General features: G+C 42.5%; 1 protein-coding gene across 3 annotated transcripts in view; it reads right to left on the reverse strand.

The window, feature by feature from the left end:
- The window catches only part of Pcsk5 (proprotein convertase subtilisin/kexin type 5), a 416,016-nt gene that overhangs the window by 220,655 nt on the left and 168,604 nt on the right, over positions 1 to 26,757 (reverse strand). For all 3 annotated transcript variants that reach the window (XM_003472222.4, XM_013155069.3, XM_063249684.1), the window contains exons 8-9: positions 10,966 to 11,178; positions 174 to 274 (exon numbers count right to left, since the gene is read on the reverse strand). In XM_003472222.4, coding sequence (XP_003472270.2) covers positions 174 to 274; positions 10,966 to 11,178 — 314 coding nt within the window. The remainder of the gene's footprint in view (positions 1 to 173; positions 275 to 10,965; positions 11,179 to 26,757) is intronic.

Consider the following 26,757-nt stretch of genomic DNA (forward strand, 5'->3'; position numbering starts at 1 on the left):
AAAAAAAAAACCCTCTTAATTTGAGGACTTTTAAAGAAAATTTAAATCATTGACATTTTAAAAGTGGGCCTGAGACTTGCAGGGCTGTTATGCTAGGGATTCTCTACATGGGAAGAGGAGATTTCCTGGACATTGGGGCTGTCACCCATGAAGACATAGAGATCAAGGCTTACTTGGCTTCCAGGGCAAGTGCAATGATGCCCGCAGCCATGGGGGCTGAGGCGGACGTCCCCGTGTGGTTGTCCGTGCATCGCTGCCTTAGATCTGTAGTGATCTGAAAGAGAGAAGTAAGAAACTTAATCTCTGAGATCACTGGGAGCCATATGCGTGTCAACACTCACAAAAGTGGAATGCAAGGGTGTTGAAATATTTTAAGTTGCTCGTTCCTCACTCCTGGGACTGCATCGCTACCAGAGAAGTGCCTGTGTAAATCAGCTTTGGTAAGTGAGAGGTTGGGGACTTGTACTTCACTTCTGCAAAAACCAGAATCAGGACCAGGGCGCACCTGGGGCTAACCAGGCAAAGGTGGTGGAAGTATCTCCCTCAATTCTGCAGTGGAAAAACCTCACTGCTTCACACTACTGCCAGGATCAGTTAAAACTAAAGTGTATTCGTTGCCCCAACATAGGTAAATAAACATGTTGAATCAGCAGCCAGACACAGTACTTGGTAGGAGCAGCACAGAGAATGGAGAAAGAAGTCCTAACTGGGTACAAGGGTGTATTCTTTTTTTTTTTGTCTTTTTCCTTTTTATCGGTACCGGGGATCGAACTCACGACTGCTTGCTTTACAAGGCAGGCGCTTATGCCGCTGAGCTAAATCCCCAGCCCCAAGGGTGTATTCTTATACTCCCAACACTACGGCAGGCTGAGGCAGGAAGACTGAAATTTGAAGCTTAGTTTGGGCAACTCAATGAGTTAGCAAGACCTGGACTTGAATTAAAAATGAAAAGGATTGAGGATACAGCTTGATACAAAAGCCCTGGGCTCGATCCTCAATACCCCACTGCTCCCTGCCGAAACAGCAGAGAGGCCCTACGTCTCTCCTCCAAACTGGCAATCTTGGGAGCACTGCAGTTTCAGGCCAAACAGCGAACTTTTTGAGACTTGACAGAAATGCTGCACAGACTAACGGACACTTCCTCAAAGATCTCACAAGGATACCAAGGACAGGGCCGATTCCAGGGTGCCTCATTAGCGACTGTGGCACAAAGCATGTGCTTGGACGTTACAGAAGGAAAAGGGCTATTTCTCCATTCCTGTTTTTTGAATCACAATGTTAGAACTAGATTATTTTTATTTTCTTGGCTTGCATTCAGTTCACTTTAGCTAAAACTGAGTAACATTACCATCCAGCAAGGTCCACGGTTCTAAATCTTTGTTTTATTACTGTCTCACTGAGAAAAGAAAATTAAGTTTCAACTCTCTGTAACAAGATAAATTAAATATTGTGGAATAAGATACTCTGGAAACCCATGGAATATCTCTAATGTTTTCTTAAATCCTCTCTCCTGGACAAGAATCCATCTTTGCTCCCTCGGGACTAATCTCACATTCGTAGCAAAGGCACATGGCTTGGGGGATGAGTTATTGGACTTGCTGTAGTTATTAGAAGACATGAATCAATCTTTCTTTGGCATAAGGACAAGAATATTACCACATATTACTGATAAGAGAACCGACAATACAAAGACAGAGAGGGGCAGAGGCGGGAGAAAACCAGTGCTGTTGTTCAAAGATGCTTCCTTGAGGACAAGCGTGACAGTGAGTTCACCCTGGGGCGGGAGGCAGCGCTATCACAGGTCCCCAGTGGATCCTGCCTCAGAGCTTCTCCTCTGTCACAGCAGCATACCACGAGGGGACTCTTCTACGCCCTCTTACGGAGCTAGACCAGCATTTTGGCCCATGTAGCTTCACAGGACACCAGCTGTTTGTGATCTTTTCTGTTTCTTTGAACTCTCTCATCACTAGATTATTTGTACCAGATAAATATGAACGCTGGCACAAGGAAGTGGAAATGAACAAAAACAGGTAGGCATCACATACACGTGCGGATGGGCCAACAGAACATTGTTCCACATTGAGAATGTCTCTGAACTTCCCTTTGTTGACTCTTAAAATACTTTTTTTATTGTGTAAAATACCACATGATATAATTTTACCCTCTTAGCAATTTTTATGTGCACAATACAGTACTGTTGAGTATATACACAGCGTCATACTGTGTCTATAAGTCATTCCTCTCTTCCAGCAAATTCTCTATTGCCCTTCTCCTCACCTCCTAGAAACTACCATTCTACCTCCTGTTTCCTCGAGTGTGCTTACTCCAGGTACTTCATCTAAGCAGAATCCTACGGCATTTGTCTTTTACAATCAGAGCATTGTACTTAGCATAAAATCCTTGAGGTTCACCCATATTGTACCACACGCCAAGATTGCCTTCCTTTCTGAGGCTGAGCAAAATGCCACATTTTCTGCATCCGTTCATCTGTCGGTGGGCACCTGGGTTCTTCCCACACATTGGCTGCAGTGAGTGATTCTGCAAATGCACATAGGTACACAACAATCTGAGATCCTGTTTTCAATTTTTTGACTATATAGCCAGCAGTGAGACTGGGGGATCATTAAAAAGGTATTTCCACCTCACTGTGAGTTATGGGTGCATTTGTAGTCTGATTTTCTGAAGCGCTGGCCTTGAAGTCAATGCACGTACATCCCTGAAGCAGCCTGTTTTCAGGTCTGCAGTGCTTGAGAGATGGCCTTGCCTGAATTCTTCTCATTTTACCTCACCCCAGTCACATTCCTTTGTCCAAATTTTTTTTCCAACTACTTATGCTTGGTTCAAGATTATTCATGTTTCTCCACTTGGCTTTCCTTGCTTATTCTTCAGCTGCATTAGATCCTCACAATGCACAGAAACAAATCCAGAGTAAACACTCCAAGTGTGCGCAGCTTTCTGACTATAATAAACAGCCACCTCCAGCCAAATGCCAACAAACAAAATTTTATGATGTAGAGTTTGCAACAAGACTATGCCTCCTCCATACACAGTCTCTAAGTATCTATGCCTAGAATACAGGCTGAAAGGAAAAGCTACTTGGTATCTTCAACACATAAACACCACAGTGTTAAGTGTTATTAATGGAGCAGGTTTGTGGAATTCCAAGTCACCACTGGGCTGTCATTTACAAAGCACTTTAACTACATGAAACTTGAGACCACGGGGAGTCGCTGGGAAGTAGGTGGAGCAGGAAGGTGAGGAAATAGTTAAATGGAAGGAGGGGATAAAAACAACAAAAACACCCTCATTCCCTTCTCATCTGCCTTCTGTGAAAACTCCAGCTGGGTCATTTTAGGAGGAAGTTACTATCAGTGGTGGAAATATTGAGGTGTAAATTACCAGGGAGATCTAAGGCAGCATTTTAACCATTAAGGGAAGGCATGTGAGTATCAAAATTTTTATTTCAGTTTTTAGAAAGAAAAGGCAAAGACCACCATGGAGCATGCAGTCTTAAAGAAAAACGATGTTCTGAAAACAGGAACCACGTGGAGTAACACCATTCATCATAGCACATGCATATAGGATCTGACAGCCTAATTTATTCATTTATTTTTTGTCTTTTTCCTTTTTATCGGTACCATGGATTGAACTCACAACTGCCTGCTTGTAAGGCAGGCGCTTATGCTGCTGAGCTAAATCCCCAGCCCCCTGACAGCCTAATTTAAAGGAGAGTTTCATTCAGAGTAGGGTAAGGCAGGGGCCTAAATAGCCTATGCACAGAACAATAAAGCACTTTAGCTTTAGGATTTTAAGGAATTTGGTCTCAATTCACTATCCAAATCAGAAACAGAATTGTTCTCCAAAGAACTTCTCAGATTGCTCAAGAGAATATCATTTGTGTGCCTGAGAGGGAGGTACACTGGACCAGATCACAGCTGTCTTGATCAGTAAATTAGATTTTCAGCTCTCTTTCAGGGTCAGCAGCAGTTGGTTCTTTGAATACCACAAAGTTCAGGATATCATCTTGGTGAGAAGGGTTAGCCTAGTTGAGAGATCTCCTTTGAGAAGAATTATTGTCCTTTGTCTTCTAAGCTATTTCCTAGGAATATTTCCTAATATTTCTCATTTCATTATTTGAGCAGACTGGACGTACAATTTTAACCTGCTGATTCAGTTCTTCAGGGAATCTCAGTTTAGCCTGCCTTTGGTACTAAGTGACCTTTACAGTATCCCTGCAGGTGTCTTTCCCTGATAGCTTGCGATCTGTTTTATTTTGAAGGTGCCAGATTGTCTCATATCTGTAAAAAGAGCAACCTAACAGATATTCTTAAAACAGGAAACAATTCAGCTGTCTGTTAGGTTGAATTTGTTTCTGGTGTTGATTTGGATTTAGGTTAGGAATGTGCCAAGAAAGCTGTTTCGAACACAGCTATGGGCGAGAAGGGCTGAAACTAAATCTTAAATATGTCAATGAACACAGTAGAAGGAGCTGATTAAGCACAGAAACATAAAAAGGAACAGAGACCAATGAATGTCTTTCGTGTCCACAGAAGACACAAGACTGGTGTAAAATTCAATCACCAGTGACAAGTCAGTACAAAATCCCACTTTGGTGTTGCTAAGAGAATCTGTAATGTGAAGTGCAAAAGTAAGGTTTTGTTTATAAATGTGAGGCTGCTAAAAAAAGACCCCATCTTTTATCATCTTTGTATCTCCATAAAGTTCGGCTCAGTTCCATGTATCAACAGCAGCACAGCGTTTATCTGTCAAGTTGAATTCCTCAAATCAAGCTCCTTTAGACTCACTTTGTCCTATGCTTTACATTCTCCTGCTTATTAGAAAAACATTTTGCTTCTTTTTTTTGATTCTTTAAACAAAATTCAGAAGCTTACAACCCCTATTTACCACATTATGTGTCCTCATGCAGGGGTTATTCCCACAATTAGTATTACTACCTCACTGCTTCCCTTAAAGCAAACCCCATAAACAATTTGTAATGAGACAGTGTGAAAGGGTATGTGCATATATTTGAAGTTCATACAAACTTTGCAAGGAAGAAATTACATTTGCATAAGCTAAAGAAATGGGGGCTAAGAAAAGCAAAGTAACTTGCTAGAGAACACACAGCAATCACAGGGTAGGTAAGCAGTGAAGACATTAAATCCTGAAATAGCAAAACAAACGAAAAACAGACTATAGTCCTTCATGAGGATACAGGCAACAGAGCTACAGAATCAACATTAAGGTGGCTGAGCTGGCCACAAGGCCCAGCTGAAGTCAGCAAGCGGGAATGGAATGGCAGTTCTCCACCATCCCATAGTTAAAAACTTTTCAGGAAGCTCAGAAACTTTCCTTTCCACTTTTTAATATTTTTTAGAGAATGTGAATCAAACTTCCAAACACATCTGGATGCATTCATCTTTACTCATGAAAAATAATGACATCGTCTAAATCAAAAGGAGAAATAGAGATGATGGAGAATAATTCACTCCTAACAGTGACTGCATTTGAGAAAGAAATTAGGTAGAGGAGAGGGTGGAAGGCGGGACGTTTGTTTCTGCAAAGGAAGGATGTTGCTGTTTAGAAGCACTGAAGCAGTACAAATTCCTCCAGGTGGAACTGGTCAATCCGATCAGCACTGAGATACCCTGGAAAGCAGGTTTGTTTTGGATACAAATAAAACGACTAAGCAAAGGGGTAAGCACGGCATATATTCTCTAAAACCCTGGTTCAGGAATCCCTCCCAGGAGGAGTGTGATGGACTGCAGATGTAATCACTGAAGCACATTACTTATAAAAGAAAAGTTAAGGGCTGGACAAGTCCTGCAAGAAAGAGATAATTTAAGGATGCAGCTGAGTAGGCAGAAAGGGGCGCTTTGTCTGTGAAACAGAACCTGGGAGAAATCTGGAGAGGCCTGAGGGACTGAAGACACCATCTTTAATGCTCTTATGTGCCACGGCCACACATACAGCTATATTACGTGGTAGGATTTTCATGAATTTTCTGTGCTGAATGCACTGTGAAATGTCATTTACCTTCCTGCAAGCTCCCAAAGAAGGAGTTTCTCTGAAGGAAACAGAGTGGCTTCCCTTTCTTGCTGTGGCTACATAAATACCCTGAGAAGCTGCCATTCTTCCAAGTGGCTGATGGTCATTAGAGCAGGAATATTTACAGAGTTCAGGCTCTGGAAAGGAACAGAAAGCCTTCACCTTCAAGTGCTTCCCACTTTAGCATGAAAATCAGACAGTAAAAAGGGAAAGGTACAGAATCACGTTACGCAGCTGTAAGTGCACAGGAAGGAAACTGAACAGGATAAGAGAGCTGCGGAGGGTGGAGGGGAGGGAAGGACGATGAAAAAAATTCTCTCTAAGGTGAAATCTGAGAAGAGTCAGAAATAAAGCATTATGGAAGAATGTTCCTAAGACACAGGGCTTTGCACATAAGAGCCTTGGTTTGAACACCGTACAAAAGGTGTAACCTGGGGAGCTTGGTCCTAACACTGTGCTTTAGATTTCTGCAAGGTTCTCACTATCTAAGAGTTTGATTATGAAGGCACAAAGGTGAAAAAGAGGACGAAGTGGTCAAAAACAGTGATATATATCAGATATGTCAGAAAACTGTGCTTATTTCATATATACCTACATTGGGTGTCCCAGAGAAGTATCAGGGAGGACCATACTCTGACTATGACAGGTGCAGGCCCCACCCTGACTGGAGTCCAGCCTTTACCAAGCACTGGCTCTGTGTGTGTGTGTTTGTGAAACTTTTCAAGCTTTGGTTTTTACAGTTGTGCTGTAGGCACCATGGATGATTCTTCTACATAAGGTTTTAAGGCTACACGATGATGCCCTTTACGTGCCATGCTCATATTAAAAGGAAAACTGACTTTGAAGATGTTAATAGAATACAAATGTATCACACATGAGCTGTGGAATAAAATGCACACAGTCATTTTAATAAAATATATCATGGCTTTAAGACAATTAGTCCTTCTAGATGGTTTCTATTTAGCTAATAAAGGAGCTCCTTATCATTCTGTTCTTGATATTTCAGACTTCATTTGCAGGACTAAGCCACGAGGCTGGTGCTGATGCAAATCTACAAAAGCATCAGGGGATACCAGCGTCTACAGTGCTGGTAGTAACAGTAGGAAATTTAGGGACCTTATTACATTTTGAAACCCAGGACAAGGTTTCTTACTTGAAAACTATGAAAAGGCACTTTGCCCAGGACAAGTAAAATTTATTTAACAAAAGTGCTTTCCCAGAAGCAGAGCAGAGCTCTTTCCTCTCTCCTCAGGTCCTCAGTGTCTGTCTGGGTTCAAATCACAAAGGTGCTCTAGGAATGAAGAATGACAACCCTACTCTTTTGAAGAGGCTACAAATAACAAAAGGAAATGGATGGCTAAGGGAAGGCAGCCAGGTACAAAGGAAGACACTGCGTTCCTGCGGCACTCAATCACAGATGCCACTAACAGGATGCGGGCATGGCTGGGGGACCACAGGCGTCTAGGTTCAAAGCCTGGAGGAGTTGAGGGCCCAGGTGCATTGCGGGATTATTCATCATCCTGACATGAGAAGGAAAAGGGGTCAGCCGGATCAGAAAAGGCTAATGTTGCTGCCAGCTCCACTCCCGTTGCAACAGTTAACATGTCTACAATCAAAGTGCCCTTCTTGATGGGGCGGGTGGAACAGACCGAAGTATTTCATAGGTTGGAAGGACAGAGGTACGGCTTGCGGCTCTGTTAACAGCAGCTGGATAAACGACCAGCCTCCCCTACCAGGCTGCAGGAGGCTGCTGCTGCAGGGGCGTAGCTGTGCATGGGGACCAGGCACGCGTGACCGCAGCACCTCATTCCACCCAGTGTCTTTCATCTTCACTGAAATCTGAGGTCCCCTCTGGAACTACCTCTTTCCTCCCACTTCACAGGAAACCGAGCCTCCGAGTGTCCCTGGGCATCAGCTGGTCAGCCTGAAGCCGGAGACTAGTTTCAAACAACTTCCCCATCAGGGATTTAGACAAAATAAGGGGATTTGAGAATGAGGTAGAGGAAATGTGGAAATGAACAACTTTGGAAACTTCTAGCTTCCTTAATTACAGTACAATGCCTGCATGGAATTTTGCCTCCAGCACAGAAATACTGTAATCTAGAAACATCCTTTCTGCTTTTAAATGGGAAGATGCCATGGTCCCCAACTCATGACCAGTGTCCCTTGCACTATTTAACACTCATCAGGTCTGCATCATGAAATTTCTGACAAAAATTCTGGGATACATGTTCTCTCCCTTTACCTTAGAGTCTGAAGGCATTTGCAAAAAGAAAAAATAAAGGAAATTGCTTGTTACTAGTAAATGTGAATTTCTCATTAGAATGACAACAAAAAATAAAATAAGTAAATAAGAAAAACAACGGTGAGAGGGCAGTTTTGATACAAGAAGCAGTACCAAGGGAAAGGAAAGCCCATGACCCAACTAACAGATATTAACGTTAGGCCCTGCTGTCCTACTCCCTTCTCAAGCCCTCCGGAGCATGGGATCTGTCAGTCTGCCAATCCACAGGAATGCCTTAGTGGCTGCCCTGTCATGGGGGATACAGCCATGACCACGCAATTGTAGCAAAGTGTGACAAAGAGTCTGGGAAAGGGAAGCCCAGGGAGTAGACCTCAGAGGCCCCGTCATCACGAAATTTCTCATGAGAACAGTGAAGGCGTCTCATAAGCTCGCTACTGTCACTGCTAAGTTCTGTTATTTCGGGGTGGTGGCTCCTGTGGGAGGGTACTACTGGGTTCCATAAACGCCTTCTTCAAGAGAATCTTATAGTCCAATGGGAACAAATACCAAAGAAGGGTGACTCTGGTCCCCAATGAGCAAACAGTTTGTTAACTCTCCCACTAGATGAAGAATTAATGGGCCTCACTCAGCACTAGCGGACACTGACCAGGTATTAGCGGACACAAGGTCTTTCTACTTAAAAGCCAAAGGGAATTTTCTAGGTTAAAATCTTTTTACAAAGCAGAAAAAATTTCATGGGATGTCACTTTTCAGTGAAGAAAGCCAGAAGCTCCAAGCTTCCTTATGGCCGCACTTTGTCCTGCTGTCTCCCACTCGGGTTTGGCCGTGTGCTTACAGAGGTACTGGAAGATGGACTCCCCTGTATTTCTCAGTGCAATCGTTGTGAAGAAACTAGGGAAAGATGAGGACAGAGACATAAACAGACAAATTTACTCAGGTCAATGTAAAAAGCATACCTTAAAATGGCAGTAAAGAGAGCTGAAAAATCAAACATAAAAATTACGTAACAGTGAGGAGTCAAGAAAAATTGAACAGGCATGAATCAAGAAGAGCACAGAGTAGATACAGGGTGAGTATCCCTCATGTGAAACGACTGGGGCCAGAAGTGTTTTGTTGTTGTTTTTTAGACAGATTTTAAAATATGTGCACATCTATAGTAAGATATATTGAGAATTGGGAATGAAATCTAAATACAAAATTCATTTATGCCTCACTTGTACTTTCTACAGTTAGGCAGAAGTAATGTTTGACAATAGTCTTGAGAGTTTCACACAGGCAGTCCAGTCACGTGGTGTGAATTTCCCACTGAAGGTGTCACACCAGTTCTCATGGAGTTTTGGATGTGGCGGCATCCCGCATGTGGGGATGAGGGTGCTCAGCCTGCAGCGCCCTGCCTTCTGCCAGTCTCCTACCATGGCAAAGCAAGACGCTCCCCAGGGCTGACCCACACCTGTGTGGCTTGGAGAAGTGCAAAGAAGCGCAGGTCTGGCATCTCACCTCCGCCTTAGAAAGGTAACTCTTGAGGCAGTTTACCCAAGCCTGACCGGGAAAAGGGCAAAGTGCGAGGGTGCCTACAATGTAAAATCAGGAGAACCCTGCAGGACCTGCCAAAAGGCCGAGCTTCCCCATGCACCAGGCAAGTTAGGCTCGGGGCTTGGTTTTGTCGACTTCTTCAAAGTTTTTGTCATGATACCATTCACTGCGTGTGCTAAAGCCCCACTCTACACCCAACAGTCTTGAGACAGAGAGATTAATATCTGTTCAGGGTCACTCAGCTAGTAAACAGCTACAGATGAAAGAAACTTCCACAGATCAGGCCTAAAACTCAAACTCTTACATCTCTGGCTGCCTGCCTGGAGAGCAGAGCATGCCACAGAGTAGGGGACCCAGAGCGCTCTGCGACTCTCCGCCCAGACCTGTGCTGCACTCTCTTCAAGGCTTATTTCTACTTAAGAACACACAGTGGCCCCTCGTCATCTTCAAGCATTGGGTTTAGGACTCCCCATGGACATTACATCTGAGGACGCTCAAATCCCTTATGTAAAATAAAATAGCATAGTATTTTAATATGACCTACATGTATCCTCTTTTATAAATGAAGTTGTAATACATAACACAATGTAGAAGCTATGTACCCAGCCATAATGCTGCACTATTTAGAAAATTACGACAAAAGAAAATCTTTTCCCAAATATTTCTATCTGTGGTTGGCTAATGCTACAGATATGGAACCCAAGGACACTGATGGCCAGATGTATACTTGGAATTAATTCTGAGTTTCCTTCCATGTTTTTGTTCTGCACACTTTATTAACTGCATTTAGAAACCAAAGCACCTAAGCCAAGCCTAAAAGTTAGGTTGGGGCCCTGAGTAGAGAGCTTCTAGGCTGTCCTCACTCACAATGTAAACGTGGGGCCATCTTTGTCCTGAATAACAGGGAAGCTTAACCATGCCTGGGGCTGGATGAAATGCTGGCATGTGAGAACCCAAGCAAGCCTCTTCAGTGACTTGGCCACAGAATGGTAACCTGCAGTGACTTTCATTGAACACCATCAGCCAATCTGCCCTTCTATTTTCACATATTACTTACACATTATATATTTATGGTTCTCCCTTAACACTGCAGAGCAAATGTTATAAATTGATTGTTAAGACATGCAAAGACCACGTACTATTTTCTTATCGTAGGACTCTCCGCTGCTGTAGGTGGTGGCCAGTGTAGACGAACACTCTTCAAGGTACCACGGTTTCTTGCCGCTTTCCGCTGTGCTGCTGATGGAGATGGTGTAGATGCTATTGGTGTAACCATCACAGGAGCAGTGGTCTTTGCTCCTTCCGCCATTGCCAGATGCCCAGACAAACACAGAGCCCAGGCCTCTCCGCCCCTGTTCATAAACAGAGAAAGCTAAATGACAGCGTGAAGACACAGAGCCAAGGAGTCCGGACCCAGGGGAGACCAGAAGCAGCAAAGCAGAATCACGTATTTTGCAGGAAGGTATGGTATCATTTTAATAATATTCTGCATTTAAACTTCTTTTTGGCAGGGGAAAGAGAAATTGCTTTAGTAAAATTAAATAGTCATAAAGTATCAAGAATAATGATACAATAGTAATAAATATAAAAAAGTACAATAATGATGGTTAATATTTATGGACTGAGCACAGTTCTAAATTTGGAATAGAATTGGACTGAATTCCTTTAATAACCCTAGGAGATCAGTGTTTGCTCCCAGGGTACAAATGAGAAATTGAAGTACAGAAATTAAGCAATATGCCTAAGGTCAGAGAGCAGTAGATGATAGGCCCAACTTTGACTTCAGAGAACTGAACTTCCTGATAGGAATGTCATTAGTTGAAGCCAATATAATCATATATTACTGTTGTAAATCTTCATATTTACTGTGAGATGGGGCTCCTATAGTGAGGTTGCGCATCTATGCTGAACAGATTGTCAGTGAGCAGAAAATTCAGGTTCTAACTACACTATTCGATCCAGGGCTTCTTCCTCTTTGCATGCTAGAGACCCTGTTCCTGAGACATGCTAAAGGATGCTACCATAAATAACACTTCAGGATCACATAATGTGGGGACTCCCCGATTAAAACAAAAGTTACTAAGCTTCTTCATTTCAAAACCCGTAAGAACCTTTAACAAGTGAATGCTCACTGCAAAATTCTAACAGTGGGAGGTAGTCTAAATAATTTCCTCATATTTGACCATGTGGGAAGCCGCCTATGAATGGTGCCCATTTCCTGCTTCCGGGTTCTTCCCGGCCTGAACAAGCCCGCCAAATTGTCATATCTGCCCAGTTACCCGTGACGCTAGCCTATCAGCTTGTTAGACGCACTTCTCTGTGATTGGATACTGCTTCCCCTTATAAGAGGTTGTTCCTGCCCCCAACGGGCGGAAGAGGAACCAACGTTGAGGGTGGCGGACCTTGTTAGGTCCGGTTCGCTGTACGCAATAAACTTTGAGAGCTGATCCTGCTCGAGTCTGGCCTCCTGTCTCCCGCGGCTCCGGTCATCTGGTGGCCCGTACGGGGAAAAAGGTAAAAGACTCAGCGACGTGCCTCTTCGGCCTGGAGGTGTGATTGCTGTCGCCTGCGGTACGACGGAGGACCTGGCCCAATAACAACGGAAGGCCGCGAGCGCCTCTTCTCTTCACCCTGATCAGCTACGTGAGATACAGCGGTTCCCGGGACAGGTGAGTACTGGATCACCTGGGTTGGGTGGACGCACCTAACAGATTTTGAGCGCCACATGGGTGGACGCCGGTCTTTTTTTTTTTTTTTTCTTTGCATTTGTTTCGCTTTCGCTTCACCATTGTGGGCAACGCTGCTCGCAAACCCCTCGCTGACTCCCTAAGAGTCCTGCTGCGGACCCGAGGCATCTACATAAACCGGGTCACCCTTTCGAGATTTCTGGATCGTGTTAATGAAATTGCCCCCTGGTTTTGGCCCACGGGCTCTCTAACCCTCCCGTCATGGGAGAAGTTAGGAGGGGATCTTAGATGCGCCCGAGAAGAGGGACGCTTGGATCCCATGGTTTTACCCCTGTGGGAACTGATTAGGGCTTGTCTGACGGACGAACAAACCCCCAGGCTTTGCTCAGCCCGACAGGCTCTTGACAAAGCTCGATCCGAGTGCTCGGAGGAGCCCAAAGTCACACCTGACTTTGGGCCTCCAGAGAAACACAAGGGCTCCGAAGCTCGCGACCCATGGTCGCCCCCTTCAGGGCGCCAGGCCCTACTGCACCGCCGTGGCCGGAAGAGGAGTTGCTCCCTGGGCTGCCACCTCCACCCGTGGCCGCCAGAGGGCGCCCACAACATATGGCACCGCCCTGGTTAAAGGGAGAGCTACTTCCTGGGTTGCCTTCTGCGCCCTCATCTGGGGAGGGAGGAGGACGTTCCTTCCACCAGAGGGTATGGTCGCGGCTTCCCTTTGAGTGTTCCGGTCTCCATGCATTCCCGGTACAAGTAGGAGGCAGGGGAGGAGGAGGATATTATGAGCCCTTAGAAATTAAACAACTTAAAGCTATCAAGGACGCAGTTTCAGCTTATGGGCCCAATGCGCCATTTACCATGGCACTTTTAGAGGCATTGGCAGGCCTGTGTGATCTCTTCACCTCAACAATCTATTGGTGTTAACCCGAGAGGACTGCGCCCCAATCATATTTGGCAAACACACATCCCAGAATTCGGAAAAATATGTACATGTTTCGGTTGACACCGCTTCTCAGGTTATGTTTGCTTCGGCAGAACCTGGAGAAAGGGCCACCCATGCTATTAATCATTGTCTTGCAGCCTGGGCTGCTTGGGAAAAGCCCAATATATTAAAAACAGACAATGGTCCTGCTTACACCAGCAAAACTTTTGTAACATTCTGTCAACAAATGGATGTTGTCCTTAAGCATGGCATTCCATATAACCCTCAAGGACAAGGCATCATTGAACGGGCACATCGGACACTCAAGGGTGTCTTACAAAAGCAAAAAGAGGGGATAGGCCACGGCCTAACGCCCAAAGGAAGAATATCATTGGCACTCTTTACCATAAATTTTCTCAATTTAAACCACAATAATCATTCCCCTGCCATGGAACATAGCAATCCGTCCCCAACCGACAAAGGGCTGGTTAGATGGAAAGATGTCCTTACAGGACAATGGATGGGCCCGGATCCAGTGGTTAGCTGGACCCGAGGTGCGGTTTGTGTCTTCCCACAGGAACCAGGCTGCGAACCGCTGTGGGTCCCGGAAAGATTGACGCGAGCAGTAAACTCCCCACCAGTTCCTGATAAAGCACAGGAGGATAAGCCCACGGACACAAGTCAACTCGACCCTTCTGGGACTGACGCTCAGCGCCCGAGACCATCTACAAACTAAAATGTCTGGTTTGGAGCTTTTTCTATTCTGTGGGTTCCTATTAATCACCCCTGTTCGCACAAATTTGACCAACACTGTTAAAAATATGACAGCTTGGCTGCAAGACACCTACCTACCTAAGTTTCACAATTTGTCCCTCATAGTCGGTCAGGAACTTGACAATATGGACGGTATCCAACTAGGTTCAGTCAGGTTCGATTTATCAACTTTAGGCAGTGTTATAGCCAGTTTGTGGGAACGCGTCACCTCCTGGTTCTCCTGGCCCAACCTGACTACTTGGATCCTGATTGCCGTGGCCATCCTAGTGGGGCTTGTGGTTATTAAATGCTTGTTAGATCGCCTCATACAAACTCAGCAGCAGGTTAAGATCACAGCTATGGCAGCCATGCAAATGGCAGCAGGTGGCTCATCAGGCCAGCAGGCTGCCGCATATCTCCTTCACATTGCAGAACATCAGCTATAAGAGCTGAGTGGGCAAGCCAATGACGGGTAAGACGGGAAAAGCCCTCCCGGTCAACCTAAGACAGGCTCCACTCAGATATACATGGCCTATAAGGCCAGGGGTCCCTTCTGGAGTCAAATTATTGGCATTGAGATGCGAGACCAAGGGTACTGCAGTGCCATCCGCCCCAAAGGTTGGGGGGAAGGCAGGAATGAATGTCTATATGCATCCAGGTTCGGTTCACAAAAGCCTGGCCCTGCGAAAAAATGAACCACTCACCTTGAGCATGGTCCTGGCGCAAGGATATGCACAAAACAGGGTGATGCACAGCAGGGTATAGACCTCTACATTCTCTCATGCCTCGGCCTACAAGGTGGGCCCACTCCTAGGTGTCTAACAGCAACAAGGTCATAGACACCTTGGAGGGACCCACAGACCATCCTATTTTAATAAATAAAAAAGGGGGAGATGTGGGAAGCCGCCTATGAATGGCGCCCATTTCCTGCTTCCGGGTTCTTCCTGGCCTGAACAAGCCCGCCAAATTGTCATATCTGCCCAGTTACCCGTGACGCTAGCCTATCAGCTTGTTAGACGCACTTCTCTGTGATTGGATACTGCTTCCCCTTATAAGAGGTTGTTCCTGCCCCCAACGGGCGGAAGAGGAACCAACGTTGAGGGTGGCGGACCTTGTTAGGTCCGGTTCGCTGTACGCAATAAACTTTGAGAGCTGATCCTGCTCGAGTCTGGCCTCCTGTCTCCCGCGGCTCCGGTCATGACCACAGATTACTTCTTCAATGAGATCCATTAACTTTTTCCTACCTTGATGGGAGATGTAATCACATTCATTTGGCTAAAACTTGGTACTTTAAAACAGAATAATTAAAAGATTATTAAGGCTGGGGATTTAGCTCAGTGGTTCAAGCACTTGTCTGGTAATTGTAAGGTTGTGAGTTTGATCCCCATTACCAAAAGAAAAAAAAAAAAAGATTATTTCCTGGGCCAGGCGTTGCAGCACCTGCCTGGCCAGCACAAGATTCTGAGTTTGATTCCCGGTAAACTCCCCCCCCACCAAAAAAAAAGAATATTTCCTTACTAAACTCTTTCTAATATTGATCATCAAGGAACAGAACATGTATGCCACAATTTGATGGAGGTGAGCACAGACTTCTTTCTGCTTTTTAGTTTAGAAAAAAAAAATGCAATTTGACTATGCAGCAATAATACAGTTCATGAAAAGAACAGAAAACAAACTTCCAGTTCCTATCATTGCGAGGCAGCAGGGCTAGGTTTACTATTCCTGTTTCCCTTCACAATACTCCAGAAACTCAGGGGAGGATGTGAAAGTCAGTGTCCCCTTATAACACTGAGCATTCAGTCAGTGTCTTATTAATTAATCTATAGCAAGAACGACCTCTCACCTCGCGGTGGGTGATCAGATTGAGAAACTAGAGACTGACTCACATCTAAACCTCAGACACAGGAAGACATCACCAGAGAAGAAAAACGACCCAGTTTATAGCATAACTGCTATCACTATAGACACCGAGGGACCGTGAAACAGGCCAAATGTGTGGTCATTACTGAGTCTTGCCTGGACAGGTCAACAGAATACACAGAATGGCACAAAAATTCACCTGAAACACTAAGTACCATGAAAGAGATGATCCTTTGAGATGATCTACTGAGAATCACAAAACAACAAAAAAGCACACAGGATCCAACTCCGTTTATGTACCTATGTAAAATTATTCCTCTGTGCCGTATTGTAAAAATTCTATTAAAACTCCTTAAATAGTAATTTGATTTTAAAGAACATTTATAAAGAAAATATTCAGAAAGTACTTTTATGTTCATGATGCAGTTACAAATCCAGATGCAAAATATAGTCTTAGGTTTAAATAAAAGGATATGTGTACATATGTGTGTGTCTATGTGTGTGCATATGTGTGTCTATGGGTGTGAGTGTATGTGTGTGTGTTTGGCTCAGAAGAAAGCCACGTGAGGACATAGTGAAAGGGCGGTTGTCTGTAAGCCGAGGAGAAGGTCTCACTAGAACTCGACTCTGTAGTACCTTTCTCTTGGACTTCTGGCCTCCAGACCTGTGAGGAAGTAATATTCTGTTGCTTAAACACCTAGGTTATGACACTTAGAGCAGTTTCAGCTGACTAACAAGGACAGAGGAGGACATAATGATGATCTGTCCCTCCGGAAGGCTTCAGAATGGGCAGAAGCTGCCATCACCTAACCACAAGGCAATCCAACCTTTCTACCCACATGCAGAGTCAATGATTAAAGATGATCAGAAAGAGCAGGCTGAATTTGTATGTTGAAAATGTCAAAAAAACAGTTTGCAAAAACCTATGGAGTTAACATGAGACACTTACTATCCACAGTTCAATTTACTACAGATGCCTAGGGTTTTTCTTTAGTGTGAAAAGCCCAGGAATGAAAACACATGGTTAAAAAATCTGGAAAATTTCCCACAATACAGAGTAATTTAAAAATTAAACCTTAATGTAGGATGCAGGGTGAAAGGGACATGGACAGCAAGTTTATAAAGAGAAAATATTGAGGCATTTTCCTGAAGTGTAGGAAATAATGACATTTCTAACTTGGTAAAATACTGTGATTGCGATGGTTATTAAAGTATCGCTTTGTACAGAAGAAAAAATTCCCTTCAGTTTTATCGAGTGCCAAGCTAAAAGTTAATAAACTTATGGTGAAACACATTTTCAAACCCATGCAGGATCAATTCAATTCACACACAAAATAGTCTTCTTTATTGTGCATGTGTCTTCTTGTGGATGCCTTACAAAACCCAGTTCCACTGTCCCAAAACCATTATTATTAATGGATACAAAGGAACTACAAGTTTTCTTTTTTGGTGGCTTAGGGGGTTAGCAAAGGCCATTTTGTGCTAGATTACCAAGAAAGTCATATTCCCACCCCTAGCTAGGTTTTGAGAACTTCAGAACACCACAGAACTAAACTTCTTACTCTAACATGGTATGATTATTTTTTAACCAATGAAGTTAGGCTTTCTCTGGAATTTTAATCCAGATTTCTTCTCCTCTATTCTCTGGCAAGTGTTCTTAAAGGACAGTGAATAAAATAAATGCTGGAAGCTTCTTGCTACATAAAAAGGAAGAAGAAAGATAACAATATGTGTGAATTCTACTACTGATTAATTTCGAGCCAAGCAGCAAGGAAGATGTTATATATGGCTTTTTATAGATCAGGAGCCTGATGGACGTCAAGTAACATGCTCTCTATCACCAAACTAGAGCATGATGGAGAGAAGGGGAAGACCTCATGTAAGATTGGAACCTATAGACCTGTGTACGATATGTACATACAGCAACATGCAGATACAAAATGAAGTACCTTCACAAGGAGGAACTTTCATTCATCTGTGATATCTTCCAAGCATAGTCTGAGCACTCAACTGACCAAACCCCTGTACTGTCCCGCTCCCTGCCTTTTGTGACCTTCTTCCCTTCTGAAAAAATAATACAATTCTTTCGGGAGCCTCATGCGTACATGCTGGCTGTTCCATTCCGCAAAGTCCATGAACAGGTCTTCCAGGATAGACAAAGAGGTCTCTAGAATCAGGAATACTTAGAGCTAATGACTCAAAAACTAGGAGACAAAGAGGAACTTTTCAGCTGATTAGTAAAATAAATCTTGTTTCTCCTTAGAGCAGAGTTCATTGGAAAAAACAGGTCTAGTTTAGAAACTTATGTAAAAAAAAAATCTAACAAAACTAAAACAAAAGCCTTTACTATTTTAGTACTCATATGACATTTGTTCTGGAATTCTAAAATATATTGCTTTCATAAGCAGTTTTAATAACTTGTTGAATCATTATCCTGCACAAAGGTGAGCCGAAAAACAGTCAGAACAGAAATACAGCTGGCAGTGGGACACAAATCACAGTCGATGGCCAGGCCATGTCAGTGCCTCGGATGCCACACCAGTAGGACATGGTGGAGGATGCTTGCTGGGGAGGCACAGGACGCGAATCATGACAGAGAGGAAAGAAGGCATCTCTGGGATGAGAGCTTACTAAAACCTGAGATTACTCCTTTAATCGGTCCATTTGAGTAAGGGGCTGAGGGTTGAGAAACTCATTCTATGAAACTGAATTAGACCCAGGGAATAAACTGGGCCACCGCTCTCTTACTCAAGGTTCTTGAATGATTCAGGCACGAGATGTTTTTAAAGAAGAGATTTGGTCTGTGAGAGTTAGGAATCTGGAGGTTACACACTGCTTTTGGCTGGAAAATTCTACATCAAGATGATAAATGTTTCAAGTCACAGCATTTTCATCCTGAAAATGAGCGTTCAAGACTTATTTTTTAATGATCTACTCCATAGTTGCAATTTTCTATATAAAGACTATATAGATTCACTTGATTGTACTTCAAACTCTGTATCTTTCATGTTACTGTGTTATCAGGATAATTAAGGTAAATGGAGGAACAACTTGATGTTGAAACCAAGCTGTCAACAATGATAGTTTATTTATTTGATAGTGTAACCAAAAGTTCGGCAATGTCTTGTTTCCAAGTGAGATCCCAGGACAAAAACCCTAAGCAATGGAAAGCAACAGCTTCCAAAGACAATGTCCACAGCCAGCCAACAAAACACACTAGCACTCTCCGCCGAAACCTGCCGATACCCCACAACTGCCCAGTCTTTCCATACCTGCTTCCATGAGCCAGTTGCCAGGCCCTAAGTCGGACTCAGAGGGAGGATTATCTAAACACATACACATTAACCCCGAGAAACACCCCAGGGGAGGGGTGTCCCCATAATCCTCATTCTGCGCTACTTAGCCTGTCATAGTATGGCAGATGAGAAAGACTGAAAATACAAATGCAATTATTATTTACCTTTCCAAGATAAACAAACTCTTTAAAAGTGGAATAAAGGTAGCCTTCATGAACTGTAACCCACTTCTCTGTGTCTGTCTTTTCAGCATTTCTCAAGCGACAGAACTTCACTTCCACTCCACCCCCACTTCACCGTCTTCTCAGCTCCACACCACTATCTGCTGATTTTCTATGCACAAAAGAGCTGCCACTGAACCAATTATGTGAAGTAATTTCTATGTTCTTCGACTTTTTAGTAATACATTGAGCATGTTTGATGCAGCTATAGCCACCATACTAATTTACATATGAAAATAAAAATTATCTTATATGCTTCTGGAGTTATCAAATGCAGTTGATTTCTCTTTTAGAGAAATAAGAGAACCCACTAATGATTATGGAATCAGCTACTGGTGTCACTTGTACTTCTGGTAAAACAATAATTTTAAATTTTTTAAAATTTCAAAAATTATAACTGAAAATGACAAATTGTTAAATGCTCTTGTATAATCCAGGGATAATCTTTTCACAGTGACTGTTCATGTTTTAGCCCATGAATGAGTAACATGGTATCCTTAACTCAGAGTATAGGTGAACTTAACACAATTATCAAATTGAACTGGGATTGGGTAAAGACTAGTATAAAAAATAATTAACCAGTGTTGCAAATACAGAACTCACAGTTTCCAAGTTCCAGATAAACAGTTGCTTGCAGGCTTACTGTATGACCAAACAGTAGAAAACTGAGCGGTGGCTGAGGGTATGGTTCAGTGGCAGAGCGTGAATCCGCATGCACAAAGTTCTGAATTTGAGTGACAATAAAGCACCTTCCTCCAAATAAGCTGCTAGCTTATAAATCCAGCAGAGGGTCAACTCATTTCACAGAAACAGTGTTGTTTTTGGAGATGGCCCTTCCTCGGGATTGACACTGATGACACACATAAACAACCGTTTCTTTTAATTTATCACCAAAGTGTACAACAGTATGACACTTGGTTCCTGACAACATATTTCAACAGTGTAGGTTGTTTTTATTTTGTTATTTTTACAGCATAACTGGAACGAGGGAATTTGTCTTTCATGGAGAAAAGGCAGTAGGCATGTTTACTACTGGAAATAAAAATGCTTTTGAGCAAAGAATTTTATTTCTGTTTAAACTTCAGATATGCCATGGAGTTGATATATTAAAATTTTGGTGTTAAATAAAATACTGTAATTAGTATAATACACTGAGACATATGCTATCATTTTTTTCAGTTTTGGGGATTGGTCTCTGGGCTTAATGTGTGCTAGGGATTATGGTCATTTTATTCTGAGACGGGGCTCCCTGTGTTGCCCATGCTGACCTCAAACTTGGAGCTAGCGTTACAGGTGTGCACCACAACACCTAGCTGATGAATATTATTGAAAGTTGGAAAAATAATAGGCACATTTCATGTTAAGTTTTTGCACGTAGAAACTATGGAAGGGATGTTAGCTGCGCAGCCAGAGGCAGGGCTGGGGCCAGAACACACTCCGTTTCACCTCATCCAGTGCTGACCTCCAGGGATTGCTACCAACAGTGCTGCACGAAGTACTTAACCATATGCTTTACAAAAACACTGCTTAGCAACCGTGCACTAAAGAAACTTTAAATACTGAAAACAACTGCTCCTTCTATCTTATTTGCCAAATCAACAATTATCAAATAATTTCAACACTCTGTCTATGGCCAATTACTTCTGCCTGTGACCTTGTTTCTCTGAGACCTCTTTTTTACCTGCTCATTGAAATCTCAGCAAGATTTAGGTAGTCTCGAAACCTTAAAGAAAGGATTTTGAATGTTTCTAACACAAAGAAATGACAAACATTTGAAAGATATGGTTAACCTGATTCAAACATTACACAGTATATATGTATATTAAAACATCACAATTATTTTTGTATCCATTAAAATACATTGAATACTTCTAGTCATTCTGCTCTCCTTCAAGCTTTAAGCCTTGTGCAAGTTGCTTTCCTATGGCGTGGAGATGAGTAACACTCATTGGAAAGAGAAATACGAAGGCTAGGGTTGTCAATTCCTCATTTCAAGCAGCTAAAAAGGTACATGTCTGCCACATGTTTTCTGAGACAATCACAATTAGTAATTAATCATGCTAACATAGTTGTTCTGGGTACGTCTGCCATCCCAGTGCCAAACTATTTTCACATCTGCCAAAAGTTTCTACACGTGGGATCATCCCAAAGCAAAGGGCAAAACTAGATGTTCAGGAGAGTGCGGTTATGAAATTGAAAAGGACATTTCCAGCATTAATAGTAAGTACCAATTTTGAAACTGCTCAGAAACATGCCATCATATTTAAATTTATATTGAAAGAGCAAAATTTGAAAAGTTCTTTTCATAGAGGATAAAAATATTTATTATCAACAGGGGTATGAAAGGAATTTACTATAAATGTTTGGAAAGGCAATTGGAAAGGAGGACAAAAGGACTGTCCAACAATAATGAAAAGTTTATATTCTACTCAAGTTAGCTGTAGATTATGGAATTCTCATTATGAACAGATTCCAACTGCCAGCTCAACTCTAAAGAACAGCGAGTTGCCCACCAAGGGGCTTGGATGATGGCAAAGCCTTCACTACAGGAAGCAATAACTGTGACCTTACAAGAAGTAGCTTGTGACATTTCTGAAATAGAGAAAATTAACCTTTGACAGTTCCTACCCATAAGCACAATACTATCTTAATGAAAAAAAAAAAAGTGCACTTTCAAAAACACTGCAAAGGATTATCAGGCTCATATTTTCTTCGAGAGAAGCCATAGTGAATACCATGGGAGTCCTTAAAGATGCCCCTGAGTTCCGCCTTACTTGGAGGAAGCCAGCTGATGTTCTGAGTGCTTCACACGAGCAGGCTCATTTGGTCACTGCAATAGCTCCATAGGGCCAGCATCACAACAGCCTTCTCTCAGGGAACAGAAGCTCTATCCTTATTAATTTATGATCAAATGATTAAACAGGGACCCACTGGGGAAGGCCAGCATTTCCAGGGCATCCCAGGCTCCTCCAAGGCTCAAGAGAAAGAACACATGAAATTCAGAATGCATCAAATCACTGCCTGAATGGTTACATTCTCCCAAAATTCAGAATAGCTCTTTGTTGCAGTGGCTGCTTCCGTGATCACAACTCAGCCGAACATGCACAAAGTCGCCCACGTGAGCTCCTCATTGTGAGCCAGGATCACACGTTAGTGTGAAGGCTCTGGACAGACACAGATTCAAGTCTGACTCACTTGTGCTTCTTAGTGGGCAGTTACTTAATTTTGCTAAGACTCAGTTTACAAATCCATAAACTGGGTATTTCTGTGAGGCTCATTCTAATGTCTAACTCAGCTATCAGAGTTCCAATCAAAGTAACATTTATAGCTGGGTGTGGGATGACAGCCCTCACCTGCAATCCTAGGACTCAGGAGACTGAGAGAGAAGATTGCACATTCCAGGTCAGCCTGGGTGACACAGCAAATCTGAGGATAGTCTGTGCCACACCGGGGGGAGGGGGGGAGGGGGGGAGGGAGGGAGTTTATAGGCTTGAATATTAGGTTGTAATTATCAAACATGATAGGGAGTGAAGGCAGTAAAGTACTGCAGACTGAGAAGTCGGTAGTAAAAGACATGTATTTTCAAATCATTTGATCTAATCAACTAAGTCCAATTTATCCTTGTGTGGCCTTTCTTTACTAACAACTGCCCTGATATGTTGAAGGAAATGATCGGTCTGTTCTCCTCATCAGTTTCCTCAAATCTATGCTTAGAATCACAGAAACTCAAGACTACAAAACATCTTTCCATTTGACCTAATTCAATGTCTATGAATTTTTGAATCTTCACTTAACAGGGACAGTTGAAGTAGAATGGAACTCCTGGTGTTCTGGTTAGGCATAACTGTCAAATTGACTGGCACATGTAATGTCATGGGTGCTATCTGGGGGATTGGGAGGTACAATTCTGGGTGTGTCTAGGTGTGTTGTGGAGGCATAACTTTGGTATTACATATGGTCTCTCACTTTTTTCAGTCTGGTACTGCTCATCTGCTGTGTGTCCTGGCAACCATGAGCAAAGCAGCTCTGCTCCATCACTCCCTTCCACCATGATGTTTCTGCCTTGAGGTCAACTGACCATGGACTGAATCCTTGGAAATCACGAGCCCAATTAAACTGCTCCTCCTTCAGGTTGTTGTTCTTAAGAACTGTGTCCCAGCAATAGCAAAGCTGACTAATATACGTAGGGAATTCACTCTCCAGCTAGCCTACCAGTCACTACAAACTGGGCAAAACAAATCAAAAGAAAAGAGGACTGTTAGTAACATCTGCCTAACCTAGGGGTAGAATAGTCTAACAGAGACATGGAATAGGATTTGTAAAGTTAGTTACCATAAAATTTCTGATGAATCTCCAAAACTGAAAATGAGGTGGTAATACATGCTTGAAATTTGCACAAACATGGGACTAGAACAAACTCGTACCATTTCCCATAAAAATGCACCACAATTCTCATTGTCTAGGTCAGATAACTTTGTGGCAATTATAGAAAATGAAATTATATGTGTATTTATGAAAGCCACACTTCCTGATTTCTACACTGGATGACATTATATTGGGTTTCATTGGCATGTCACTTGTTACCTTTATTTAAGTTCTGAATGCCTAGAGGTCCTTCAGGATTTACCTGTGTCCTGACAGAAGGCTATTAAAACAAATAACAGTTAAATTCGCATTAAGTGGAACTTCTTTTAAATACGCTCCCTTGTCTATCTTAGCCTACCCACACGTATCACTCTAAAGATTTGCGACATTCACTAATTTAATAATCCATCATTTATTAAAATGCAAACTAGTATAGTTGGGTGCATGTCAAATTAAAATCATATCCCTCGTGGGTGGGATTGTTAGTTTTATTATGATTATCGTCACTGTTTTTACTACACACGCTCGGCAGGCCTCTGCCCTCCGTTCCTGGTAACACGTACCTTGCAGTGAGTGTGGACAAATGTGTACATGTGCAATGTGTGACTACAGAGAAATCGGTGGTTCAGCAAATACGCTAAACATCTAAATCAATTCTAAGATCTGTGACTTAAAAAGGCAATTGATGCTACGAAGGGAAAATAAGAGCAATCACAAGAGACTCAAAAGTCAGAAACGTGGTGCAGTAGATACCATCACATACAGCAGCTCCCTCTGGGCCCGAGTATTCTGAGGCTGTGAGGAGCCACAGCGCTAACTGGAGAACCGAAGGCCACGGCCCTGAGTTTAGGGATTTCCTTCCCCGTTCTTGAAAGTGGCTCTGTTGTGTTATGAATTCCTTGAATTGTTTATTGATATTTCCAAAACCAAAAACTCAAATTTGGACTTCAAACTGTATATATGATTCTGTGAGCTGTACTCCTTAAACATCTACAATGAACTACATTATTTTTTTTCAGGAAAAAATACAAGACAAGTTCCAAACTAATGCTTGACATATAGTGAGTGCTAAAGAACTACTTTTCTTATTTCCTCAATAAAATAATAAGGGAAGAGCTGGTAACTGTATATAGGCTTTTCTGATTATGGAAAACATTCAATTTCATGAATTGCTGTTTTTGTAAAGAATCTTATAAACACACTTGCCAGGAAATTATGAAATGTTGTCAGATGTAATACAACGCCTGATGAGCATCAATTGTACCAAGTTTTATTAATATTTAACAATCCAAAAGGGGGGAAAAGAGGATTCCAAGGCAACGAGACCATCATAGTACAATAAGTGCCATTGCTGCGTGCTGTTTATGTGGCCTTCACTGCCGGATTCCGTGAGCTGAAGGGACTGGGGGCTGGGGCTGGCTCACACATTCTATGGAAAATTTCTTCATCATTACATAGTGAGCTCCCCTAAGACAAGGGCTAACTAAGAGCCGCCTGTCTTCCCCTTCTATCTAGCAATGTGTCTGCACATTACAGCCGCGCAGCAGACATCTCCTGAACCAAATCAGGGGCAGAGAATGAGAGTCTACCCAAGGAGATTCCAGGCGCTCAGCTCCTTATTCCGAAACTGCCAAACCCGGAGTCACCTCTATCTGAAACACTGTCAAATGACTCACTTGTTGTATAAAACTCTTTTCCTATTTAGGGCAGACTGGAAAATGAAGCCAAGAATGTCTCCAGAGGGAACTCAGCCCAGGAGTCAGGCCATGGCCTCATGGCAGCAAGGAGAACCGTGTCTGTGTGAATGAGAAGAATTTTTAAACTGTCCCTTTTAAGATGACACACAGCATTTCAATTCTGAGACCCCTAGCAAATCTGTGAGACACCCTGCTTGCCCTGCTAAAAAGCCTGGAATATTATTTGTCAGTCATGGGCAGCACTGATGAATTTTAAAGGAAAAAAAAATAGACAAGATTTGCATATAAAATACTTCTTCACAGTGTTTACAAACTTAAGGTTGAAACTTAAGCTGGGAGTTTTGGGAAGTCTGTGTTAGAGATGTTGTTTTTGATTCTGGGAACAGAACACAGATTTTACAGACTTTTAGGAAATATTACAAGCAAGACATGCAGGAAACTAGGAAGAAGAACAGGAGAAAAAAACCATGTGTTTCCAGAAGGCAGATCAAGGGATCAACAGTCAAGAAGATGCATACATACAGAATTGACTGTTTGAATTATTTCCAGTCCTACCGTTCTGACTTTAAAGGTCTAATAAAGTATTTAATTGAATTTTCATAAAGTTATACCACAGAGTCTAAAATGAAATTTCATGTCGAAGTAATTTTAAAAACGCATGTAAAGATAAGCTACCATGTGGTTAAAGTAGAGAACAACTGCCTAAATAAATGTTAAACAAATCATGTTACTGCAGGACTTCACGGAGCCTTTGATATACTTTTACTTCTCCAAAGGAGCTGTATAGTAAATAGGGTTTCTAAAGTATAGCAGCAAATCCTTTTACTTCCACCCCATTTTCTTCAGCATTTTATTAAATTAGCATCTTTTGGAAAACACTTTAGAAAATGTTCTTTTAGAATTCTCTCCCATTTACAGAAACTACTAATTAATAATATTCTGAAGATTATATAATAACCTTCCATAAGGATCATTCAGCAATACCAAACTGATTAAAGCCAGACACGTGGAACAATCAAGACTTTTATGTTATTTTACACAATACCCCAGTATTTCATTTCTATTACTTTCTCATTTTCAATGGGGATAAGAATTAACATTCCTAACAGGGACCCTCCATTGTTCCAGGG

The sequence above is a fragment of the Cavia porcellus genome, unplaced genomic scaffold, assembly GCF_034190915.1.
Source record: "Cavia porcellus strain 051 isolate PalLab524CR breed Dunkin Hartley unplaced genomic scaffold, mCavPor4.1 scaffold_1, whole genome shotgun sequence".
Lineage (NCBI taxonomy): Eukaryota > Metazoa > Chordata > Mammalia > Rodentia > Caviidae > Cavia > Cavia porcellus.